We start from the raw sequence: 12,392 nt of genomic DNA, 5'->3' as shown, positions 1-12,392 counted from the left end.
GAAGATTGTGGTTAGAGCCAGTTCAGTATGTCCTTTTTTATCCAGAACAATTTATATCAACTAATGCTCTATCGTACTGCAGCTTTATACATGTTTTAAAAGTTCAGTTAAATTTTATTATTTGTCTTCCATTTTTTGTTGCTATTGCAGTTGTGTATGCACACATGTGCATTTGCACAGTGAGGGAGAGGTTTAGATATAAAATTTAAGTTCTTATGTAGTTGATGGTAATTTTTACAAAAATTGTGGCTAGAGCTGGTAATTTTTACAAAATGAAGATGAAGTTGTATTATTTTACCCTTTAGAAAGCAGGATGGCCATGATGTTTCTAGTTTGAAGGGATTGTGCATGGCCATGCCTTTTCTTTTCTGTTTAATTTTCCATGATTATTTTCACGTCTACTGTTTGTTTGCTTTAATATAAACTTTAAACATTTTGAATACAGTGGTTGCTCTACATCTACTTTTAAACAGTCTTATTTGAAAGAGAAAATTTTTGTTTGAAATATGACTCAAGTTGGGAGAGTCATAACTGCACTCACTGCACTTGTTTAATTCAAGACAATGCTATAACTACTCATGAGCATCAGCATTGCTGTTGCCTTGACTACCAGTATTCAAATTGAATTATAATTTAGAAACAGCAAGAATCATTAATGAATAAAAAAGTTTACTGCTTTTATATTTTAGCTATCAAAATGAGATGATACATTGAATAACAAAAACAAAAGAATCAAAAATTTAAACAAAAAAAATCATGAATAACTACTTGTTGCCGATCAGCATAAAAGTTTTTTTTTAATCTAATGGTGGGCACTTATCTATTCAGCATTGGCCGCTCCTAAGGCCAGAAGTGGTGTTCCATTTTACTGTGGAGGTACCTAATAGGCAGCCAGTGTTGCCTCCTATGAAGGAACGGACAGTTATAATCATGGATTCTCTGGGATTCGAACCCAGGCTTATCTAACTGCTATACCGTCTGGTCGGCTCATAAAAGAAATATAAATATGAATGACGACAAAATATTAAAGTTAATTTTACTAAATTAAACACATGCAAAAATATCAAATACCTGAAATTAAAAATAATTGTTACTCATGCAATAACTGGGCCTCTACAATGCTATTAAATCAGTATTTTTTTTATAGAAAAGATTAATTATTTTCCCTTTATTTCTTATTAAAAAAAATGTTTGGTATACATCCAAAGATCGTAATAGATTAATCATCTGTGCTGAAATACCACTGTATATATATATAGAGAGAGAAAATTGAATTTGTGCAGTGTATTGAGTACTGAGTTCAGTTATGCCCTATCATTAAATTTAATTTTCTATTAATATATAATTCTCCACCCCCCTCCAAAATGCCTGTGAGTGAAGCAGTTTTGCAAGCAGCACCCTGTCTACCAATAAAATAGTTTGAATATTTGTAGATGGAAATGTTCTGAAAGAGAGAGAAATTTAAAAGCTGACTTTGCAAAGCTATCATACAGAATAGATTTATAAAAAATTTTAAAAATTTTAGCTGCCCTTTTACTGTACATTTCTTACATTCATAATATTTAATACTGTGCTTTTTAATTATTAGGTATTTGTACTGCAAAACTTCTGATAATAGTTTCAGTACTATTGTTTTACTCTACTGATAATCAAAATTGCTGTTTAAGTACATTAGAGAAACTTGGGTAATAGAATGCCAAACCAAAAATTTCATAGGTAGATGATTTCATAGGATTTTCAAACTAAACACTGCATATTCTTCTATATCCTAGTTCCTTGACAGTTGTGTTATTACACAATATATTTTGGCTCAAAATTTTAACATTTCTGAATAATTCCTATCACATGGGGGGGAAGAACATTTCTCCATATTTCTTCGTAATCTAGACCACAAAATAAACTAAATGAAGGAAATTAGTAGCAATAAATATTTTTCAGTTTATTTCAAAATTTGAATTTTTTTTTTTTTTTTTTTTTTTTTTTTTGAGAGAGAGAGAGAGAGAGAGCAAACAAATGTAAATGAGTAAAAGTAGCAGAATGGTTAAAATAATTTTATAACATAAAATTACTATAATAATAGAAGTAAATAAGATAAATTAAACATTTTATGTTGGGCAACCCCCCAAAAAGCTAAAAGTGCATAAGATTAAGATAAAATTTTTATGTTTTATGCATTGGTAACACTTTCAAAGAAGGGAGATGTATACTGCTGGTCACCCAAATTGCAACACCAAGAAGGACAAGAGATATCACAACAAAATTTATTTAGTAAATAACATGTTGAACAAGTATCAAATGATTAAATTTATAGACTTCTATGTGGTTCCTTCCAGAATCAGTAGCCAGAGTAGCCGCTATTGTTGTTGGAGATCACCGCTGCCGCACGCCTCGGCATTGATTCAAAGAGGCTTTGGATATGTTCTTGGGGTACAGCAGACCAAGCAGCTTCCACACGTTGCCAAAGTTGATCTGGTGTGGCAGCTTGGGATGTAATCTGGGTCAATCATTCAGCAACCATGGACCACATGTTTTCTATCGGCGAAAGATCTGGAAAGCGAGCCAGCCAGGGTAGCAATTCAATCTGACGATTGACAAAGAACCCTTGAACAATTCGTGCCACGTGTGGCCGCGCATTATCCTGTTGAAATATGGCTGTGGGCAAGCCCTGAAGGTAAGGAAGGACATCTGCCTCCAACACCTCAGATGTAGCGTTGGCTGTTTAAAGTACCGGCAGTGCGTACTAGAGGGGTGCGAGAGTGATATCCAATACCACCCCATACCATAATACCCAGTGCAGGACCAGTGTGTCATAACTGTGGCGGTGCATAACACAGCTGTTCAGCATCCTCTCTCCACGGTATCTCTAGAGTCGAATCCGACCATCATGGTGGTGTGGACAGAAGCGTGACTCCTCAGTAAAGACAATTTCATTCCATTCTGCCGTCTACATCCTTCTTTCTTCGCACCATTGGCAGCGGAGACGTGTGTGGTTCTGCGTCAAGGGTAGACGAAGCAATGGACGTCTTGCAGACAGACCACTCTGCTGTAAAGTGTCGAATGGTACACGCAGACACTGGATGATGCATTACAGACCGAATGTGCTGTGCTATGGTTCGTGATGTGACTGAGCGATCCGTCACTGCCATGCGCACAATGTTCCTGTCATCACATGAAGTGGTGCACTGAGGTGGATGTGATTGAACATGTCGTTCCATCGTACCCTCCTGCATCCAACAGTCACATATCCGCATTACAGTTGTTTGGTTTTGTTCAACACGACTATCGATTTTCCTGAAAGATAACCCACACTCTCGGTAGGCCACTATCCTTCCTCTGTCGAACTCGGATACTTAATCAAACGATGCTCGCTGTTTACTACGAGGCATAATTGATCATTTTTTTGAAAAAAACCACAAGAAAAACACAATTGGCAAACTTGAAATCATCGAAAACTCCAAGCCTTAAATACACTTTGAAGTGGCGTCAGGTGCACGTGACGTGCATCTGCGCTGAAATTCTGATCATTTGCATACATCACCTCCGCTAATGCATGTTGTAAATTTCATGTTATTTGCATGCTTCCTTCAGGGTGTTGCATTTATGTTAGCCATCAGTGTATATGCATACTCACATAAAATAAACTAATGGTCTAAAAATTTAAAGTCTCCACTAAGAATGTTTCTACATCCAAAAGTAAACTGTTACCAAAGAGTGGAAAAGGTATCTTCTTTCCCACAGTGCGTTGCATTGGCTTTGTTATGTTTATTTCATATTTTGATAATTTATAGTGTGTTTTTGTTTTCCTTGACAGAATTGTTAGTTATATAATTATGTAAGATATAATAAAATATGGCGGCTACACTAAGAAATGATTGGCAACCTCAAAATTAACTATTCTAGATTTTATGTCCTTCCCCTAAATTCATCTGTTCTTCCAAATTCAAGATCTTTCCATGTTACATAATGCTGCTCGAAAAATGGGACTAAAAATTAACCAGTCACAGCTTAGCTATGATTATGCACCTACTTGGTATATATACTGCTAACATCTCCAGGCTACTGTGCCTACTTGCCTAAAATGATGTCGTATGCCTTTATCTGTGTATATTAAAATTATTGTAATTGCTTATGAATGTGTAATATGTGCTTAATATGTGTGAAAATAAAGATTGGTGATTCGTCAAAACCCAGTCATGACTTGTCTTTGTCTGTATGCCTTCAACCTCAGCCATGAGGACTACCGTAAGTTAAAAAGTATCGGTGTCTTCCATGCACTAAAATATGGCATATATAATTAATCACATGTTTATTTTGTTTCCCACAGGCTGTTGCATGGTGCCCTTGGCAACAAAATATTTTAGCCACTGGGGGTGGAACTGCTGACCGTCAAATTAAGTTTTGGAATTGCAGTTTCGGCTCGTGTTTAAACACTCTTGATGCTAAATCTCAGGTAACTATGACAGTATTAAAATTTGTGATGTTGCATTTCGAATTAAAAATTTTTTATTATTTACTGACCCCAGTATTTTAATGGATACTTCTCAGTTTTGTCAGCAATCAAAGCGACGAGGAAAAAATTTTAGCATCATAGCAAAATGTAATAGCACCACACTTACTACTATATTTACAAAAATACAAATTTCTACTTAAATAAAGTTGTAATTTATTTTTTAGGTGATCATAAATTGCCAATATCAGCTTATTGCTCTTGCTTATTGTCCAAATACTGCACATTTTTTTGAAAGATTTTAGGGTAACTGGTGATATTACTGATTCTCTAAAATGAAAGAATTGGCTACTATTTCACCCAAAGTAATCAAATAGACAGTTCTATCCTTAATATTTTATTTTTATGTTTTTCTGAGCTCCAATATGTTGGGAAGTTTCTTTGATCAAGTAAGGGAGCATTGCAATTAGTAGTTTTTAACTTCAACCATTATTACACATTGTGCAAAATATATTTTTATTTCATTACCAATCTACAGAAAACTGAGTCTTGCCTATTTTCCATCTTTTATTTAAATTATTTGATATGTGGTTTGCATATCAATTCATCCCCATGAAAATATTTTCGCAGAATGTATAATTAAATATTATATTCCAAATGTCTAATTCTCTTTTGTTTTCTCCTAACTGAATTAAAGTTGCCACTTTTATTTCAGAAACCTCTGTGTTAATCCAGATATTTGATTCATTAGTTTTTTCTTTATAAATCCGTAGCTTTGATTGTGATAATTATTGTGGTCTTTGTAATTATCATCTTCACAAACCAGTTGCTTACAACATTTTTGTGCAAGAAAAATATTTTAAAATATCTTTCAAATCATTTACGATGTTAGCAGAACTTTCACTGCCCATATCAAAGTTTAATATTCTTTCTGAAAGTGTTTTCAAGCGAATTTAATAATTCAAGAAAATATATCTACATATCTGAACATAGTCAGGAAAATCATTGTATGTCATCTCTTTCCCAAACGACATACCACATCTCTCATACATTGTGTTTAATTTTGGCTTGAACAACTTACTACATCTTTTGTATAACATGCAAGGAGATAAGAAAAGCAAGTTGAGATGCCATCGTAATAAATGTTCTTTAGTTATTTAATAGCTTTGCTGGAAGCTCTGTAGATGCACTGTGTGTTTTGCTTCTCTTAAATTAAAATGTTTATTATTGCCACTTGTTAAAATTAAATTCATACTGTTGAATAAAATTAAAATTCAATTCAAAAAGTGTTTCAGTTCAAAATATTAGAAAAGTATATTACTATTTAAATGAAATTAAAATTTGAGAAATGCATAGAAGTTTGCGATCTTCTGTATGTTATTTCAAAATTTTATCATCACCATCAGATCTAATTCTGAATGCAGAGACATAATATTGGATGCATTAGATATAATGTTAGAAGTTTTGTAAATAACCAATTATAAGGTGTTTGAAACCTATTTTATTTATGGCACTCTTATAAAATTACACTTGTCACAAAATATTAAGAAATTCAGATGAACTGGCTTTTATATGATTAAGTTATACTGTATTGAGCAATGCCTTTTTGTAATACTGAAATTAAATTAATGATCTTATGCATCATTGATTGGCTGTAATATCTATTTATTGGTAAGAAAATTTTAGCATGAGATGAAAATAAATCTTTTAAAAAGATTTTAGTAAAACAGAAGTAAAGAATCAAGATGACAGAATAAGGGAAGCTTTTTCTTTGAGTAAGAATCGGGGAGCTTTTCTTTGAGTAAGAATCAGGAAATTGGAGTATGTAGCATATTCGGAAACTAAGTACTGTTTCATTCTAGCCGCGTCGCAGCTCTGTGGTAGGCGTCCCGCGCATGCACACTAGTCTTTCTTGTTCACTGACTTTCAATTGTCGCCATTTTGGTTGCTCTATGTTGTGTTTTCAGTTTGCTGTGCACATTCAAAATGTTTGAGACAATTAGTTCTCCCGCTGACTGTGAGATTCGTGCTGTGATTAAATTTTTGAACACGAGGAATGTTAAACCGGCCGAAATTTATCGTCAAGTGACAAAAGTTTACGGTGAATACGCGATAAGTGATGGAATGGTGAGAAAGTGGGTAAGAATGTTTAATGCAGGTCGAACAAATGTCCACGCCGAGGCTTGGAGTGGTTGGCCTTCTGTTGTCTCCGATGATTTGGTAAGGAAAGTTGATGAAGCATTTCATGAGAACATATGCTTCACAATGACAACTCTTTCAGAGGCATTTCCACAAATTTCACGTACTGTTTTGTTCGAAATTGTGTCTGACCTCTTGAATTATCGCAAACTGTGTTCCCGATGGGTTCCAAAAATGCTCACTGATGTTCACAAAACAAAGCGACTTGGTAGTGCCCTGACATTTCTCGTGCAGTACAGTGATGAGGGAGAAAACTTTTTCAACCAAATTGTGACAGATGATGAAACGTGGGTGTGTCATTTCACACCAGAATCGAAGCAACAATTGATGGAGTGGAGACACTCATTCTCCGAAAAAACAAAAGTTCAAAGTGACAATGTCATCACAAAAAATCATGTGCCCTGTCTTCTGGGATAGGAAAGGCGTTTTGCTTACTGAATTTCTTCCCAGAAGTGAAACCATTAATGCGGCACAATATTGTGAGACTTTAACAAAACTAAGGCGTGCCATTCAAAACAAACGAAGAGGAATACTCAGTAAAGGAATTGTGTTGCTCCATGACAATGCTCGGCCCCATACTGCTGGTGTCACTCAATCGTTAAATCGACAGTTTCATTGGGAGCAGTTTGATCACCCGTCGTACAGCCCAGACTTGGCGCCGTCCGACTCTCACTTGTTCCTGCACATGAAGCGCAAGCTTGGTGGCAAGCGCTTTGGATCTGACGATGACACGAAAAATGCTGTGGAGTCGTGGTTATCGAAACTGGCAGGAAGTTTCTTTGACGATGGTATACGAAAACTGGTCACCTGCTATGACAAGTGTTTGATCATTGGCGGAAACTATGTTGAAAAATAGTTTAAGACATGTATTTTGATGTTAAAATAAAATTGGATTCTAAAAAATTGTTTTACTTTTTTTTTTTTTTTTTTTCCAAAACGGTACATAGTTTCCGAATACACCTCGTATATAAGATATTTTGGGACTTTGTGAGGAAGTAAAAGTGACATGATCTTAAGAGATCACATTACATTATTTTTCCTATTTTCAGGTATGTGCCCTTCTTTGGTCTAAAGAATACAAAGAATTCATATCAGGTCATGGATTTGCTAAAAATGAACTGATCATCTGGAAATATCCTTGTATGACCAAAATCTGTGAACTGACAGGTAAAACTTCTTTCATTTAGCATTTCTTTAAACTAACATACAGTTTGTTTAGTATTACTAGTTAAAAAAATTAATAACATCTTATCTAATTGCTTTTTTTCCAATGAAATATAAAAGTAAAGAGAATGCAGTAGCATTCTTAAGAAGAGGCTTTTATAATGATTGTTGTGCAGTAAAAAAGTTTCCTTTAGACTTTTCTGTAAAATATGTAATTTTAATTGAAATGTCATGTATAATATTAGTGTTATGTATAGTATTGGTATTTTTTAAAAAGTATGCAAAATAATATGAAAATTTTGCATATCTAGTCTCTCCCCCCTTATACATCTTCTTTTGGAGTTGTGTAGTCTACCTCTCCTTAGACAAAAAGTCTTCGTATGTTTTCCTTTATCAATTTTCATGTTTGAAATAAAATTTTTGCGCTGCATACACAGGGTTCGTAGCAGTCCTTATAAGTACTTATATTTGAAATATAAAGGCCCTTTTAGGTGCTTACTTTTCCTTTAAAGCCCTTATTTTTTTGTTTTTTAATTTTTTTTTTTTCTTCTTTTTTCTTTTTAATGAACTCGCATTTTTCCCCCGTACTAAAGCCGAAACTAAATAAACAACTTTTCTTCCTTATATGCAACGTCAGATGGTGAATCATACTCCCAGAAATTGCTTTTTCCCCTTTTCTCTGCATTAACGTAACCTATGGTGCGCACGAGAGTACAGATAGGTGCATGGCGTTCTATTGGTTAAAGAATTGCAAAAACAGTAGAAAATTCTGGTACATTCGGTATTCTTTTCCCTCCACATTTGGATTTCTATCAGGGTTCATAGCCACATTTTAAGGAAAAAATAAGCACCTGTCTAATTACATTATACACAACTGCATAACCTTAAAAGAAAAATTAGACTTGTAATTTAAAATATGAGCAATGCAATATTTATTAAGAGAATGAGCATTACCTCAACCATGGAAAACAATTAACTTTTTTTTAATTATAAATGACAGTTCAATTTACAGAATTAGTGTACAATGAGAGAAAAAAAAAAACTATGCAGAACTAAACTATATAACAAGATTTAATGATAAAATTTCAGTTCAAAATATAGAAAATAAATAATAAAAGGCCTTATTAATTGTATTCGTTTGGCACCTAATAATAAATACAATTTATTTTTCCACTCATATTAATAAAATAATTTAACTTAAATCAAAATTCTGAACATTTTCTAAATTTTCATTGCATAACAGTTTTCCTTTAACATATATTCCAAGCAAAGTAATTTAAGTAAAAAAGAGGCACATTTCTGAAATCAGAAGACAGGAAATTGCTTCATGCAGTCATCCTTTAACAGTAAAAGCTTAACTAACTCGCATACTCGCAAATTGCCGAATATTCCGGATAGTGAAAAAGAGGAGTGGGGGAGATTGTAACCGTTCTTTAGATTTCTCCGCTAAGTAAATGATTTTGACATTTCGATATGTGAATCATATAAAAATAGATCAACGGAACTGAGATTCTGCTTATAAAGCACAGTAAAACTCTTTTAAGTGTTCATAAACAAATCTCAGAGTGAACATCAAAATTAGTTATCTCTGCAAAAATACCGCAAACGTTATTGCGCAATACGTGCGGCGTAATTCTTCCACATGTGATATTACACAATCGGAATCAACAGCTGCCGGTATTCGGAAAATAAAGAACTAAATAAAGGAAAAGGAAGAGACTTACTAATCTGGAGTGTTTCTGATTCTAATTTTCAAAAGACTGCATTAAATTTCCAGAATAGAATCAATCTTCGCTTGGGTCGGGTAGATCGCAAAAACTTTTAGTCCTATTCAATCCAGATTGGACAGTGAAAAAAGTAAGTTCGGTGCTTCAGAGATTAGAGATTTTGTGGAGAAAGGGTGAACCTTCAAACCTCCGTACTGTATAATGTATTGGAAAAAAATTTAAAAAATTGACTATTCGATTACTTTTCTTTTATTTAAGCCATTCTAAATATTATTCCTTAGAAAGCTAATCTGTGCAAGAACACACCCATTTTTGGAAGTTTATCTATACTTCGGCAGTTACTGCAACTATATTATTATAAATATTCATGCATATGCTCATAATATACGCTTAACGATGATAATAAACAAGAATATGAACTCACCATGTGCAACGAGAATGCAAATTATTAAAATCTTCATAGAAATTCAAATGTGTGTAGTATTTGAAGTGGGAGGGAAAAGAATACCGAATGTACCGGAATTTTCTACCGTTTTTGCAATTCTTTGACCAATAGAATGACGTGCACCTGTCTGTACTCTCGCGCGCACCATAGGTTACGTTAATGCAGAGAAAGGGGGGAAAGCAATTTCCGGGAGTATGATTCACCATCTGACGTTGCATATAAGGAAGAAAAGTTGTTTATTTAGTTTCGGCTTTGGTACGGCGAAAATATGCGCGTTCATTAAAAAAAAAAAATCTGATGTGTACACCACATGAGTTCCTTGTATTGGAATATTAAATTATATGCATTTTTTCTTGCATTTCATTTAAACCTATTGGATTAAATTAAATCTACTTCGCTGACAGCGCATAAACCACAATAGAATAAATGCATTCTTTAAAATTCACTCTAGTATTTGTTTACCATAGCGACACTCTGGCACTAGATTAATTAGTATTAATAATTATATAACAGTTAACGTATATATTTCGTTCATATTATAACTCATAATGCACAAAATTTATATCATTTAAAGAATAGAATTATCTAATCGTTGCCACATGTTCTATTCAAATACTATAATAAAGCTAGAATGATGTATAAAAGAAATTAAGCAAACAAAACAAAAAAGAAACAGTTTTTCACAGACGATTGAGTAATTCTCATTCAATTAATTCAGTTCTCACTTCGCGAGAAGGCAAAAATACATAAAATCTCAAAATATCTGTATTAAAAATTACGAAGTAAATTTCAAACACTTATTTCCTCGAAAAAATTAGCTCTATCTTCTGTAACCTAAATACATGCAATTTTTTAGATAAGCAGAAAACTTTATTTGAAAATTAAAAGATGAAGAGGAAACTTATTGAGGAAGTGATTATATATAGAGAAAATTCTTTAAGGGGTAGTGTTGAAAATATTAACAAATTAGCAGATGAAGCAAAGATGTTAAGATACGCTGCCTTATTCAAAAAAAAAACTTTTAACTGATAAAACATCTATTCCGAGTTGCTTATAGGTACATGCCTTGTTTTTTTGACACAGTTGCCACCATTGTCCAAGCATTTGTTATATCTGGATACAAGCTTTTTGTATTCCACAGTCATAGAAGTTAAAACCATATTTCAACCTGAGTTTTGATCTCATCATCATCATGGATGTTTTGTCCTGCGAAATGTTTCACTAGTAAAATGAATAAATGGGTGCAAAGTCTGAGCTGCATGGCAAATGGCATAAATCTTCCCACTTGAAACTTTTGAGTAGCACTGTATGAGGACAAGCATTGTCTTGAATCAAGCAGACACCAGTTGTCACCATATCCATACTTGAATTGCTTGTAAAGACATCTCAGTCTCCTGCAGTATGCATCAACATTAATTCTGATGCTGAAGGCATGAAGTCAATCCGAAGAATGTCTGAGAAAATGAAAGCCATGTTCTATTGTTATTGCTGAAACTGGAGTTTGGAATTTCTTGGCTTTTGAGGAATGGTGCTATTGTATTAGTTATTGCTTAGAGTCTGGTATGGGTTGATAAACCCATGTTTCATCAAGAGTGACACTGTGATTGTAAAACTCATCACCTGCTTCTGCATATCGTGTGAGGGAGTTAAATGCAGAGACCATTTTTTTATTTTTGTGTTCTTCCATTAACATTCCTGGAATCCATCATGACCATAGTTTCCTGTACCCTAAAGTCACAGCTTCATAGAGTTGTATCATAGAGGATTTTATGCAATTCCTTCAATGTGAGATGCCTATTTGCTTGAACTCCTTAATTCAGGAATGAGCAAACTACGGCCCTTGGATAGAATTTTGATTTGCCAGTCCGAGGCAAATTAAAGGAAATATATACTTATATATTATATATCCATCTCCTTTTCTACTTTGTTAAAATATTTTTTCTTCCTTTTTTTCAAAGGACTGATGATCTTTTTACTTTCCCTATTTTTGTTCTACAAAACATAAATCGATGGAATTAGCAAGCACAGACAACTTTCAATTGGTAAAGTGTTAAAAGCGGAAGTTCTTTGTTAGTTATTAGCTGTAGATTTGACGCCAACAATCTTATATGGGAATCCAATATAGGTGAATTATACCTCACGTGTGGCAAACTGCGCATTTTAAGCTCCAGCCAATGGCTTTTTCTTTTGGCGCAAGTTCTAATATTATTGGTTGCGTATGGAAAGATTGCGGACATATAGAATCGTTGTGAATAGTGATGAAATTATTAAAAGTATAGCATAGCTAGTGCTTGTTTGGGTTATTTGTAAAATATTTATTTAAAAAACAATAATTATTAAAAAGTAATAAATTTTTAAATGTGTGCATCTATTATAAGTGTAAAATATAAATTTCTCAGTTCCTCCCCCC

At 33.6% G+C, this 12,392-nt stretch overlaps 1 protein-coding gene across 2 annotated transcripts in view; it reads left to right on the top strand.

Moving 5' to 3' along the window:
• The window catches only part of fzy (cell division cycle 20 protein fzy), a 114,563-nt gene that overhangs the window by 94,224 nt on the left and 7,947 nt on the right, over positions 1 to 12,392 (top strand). For both annotated transcript variants that reach the window (XM_035373841.2, XM_085811021.1), the window contains 2 exons: positions 4,325 to 4,450; positions 7,696 to 7,813. In XM_035373841.2, coding sequence (XP_035229732.1) covers positions 4,325 to 4,450; positions 7,696 to 7,813 — 244 coding nt within the window. The remainder of the gene's footprint in view (positions 1 to 4,324; positions 4,451 to 7,695; positions 7,814 to 12,392) is intronic.

This window comes from Stegodyphus dumicola, chromosome 2 (assembly GCF_044657685.1).
Source record: "Stegodyphus dumicola isolate Sdum_Otavi_A_Nest chromosome 2, ASM4465768v1".
NCBI lineage: Eukaryota > Metazoa > Arthropoda > Arachnida > Araneae > Eresidae > Stegodyphus > Stegodyphus dumicola.
This window is presented reverse-complemented; position numbering and strand designations above follow the sequence as displayed.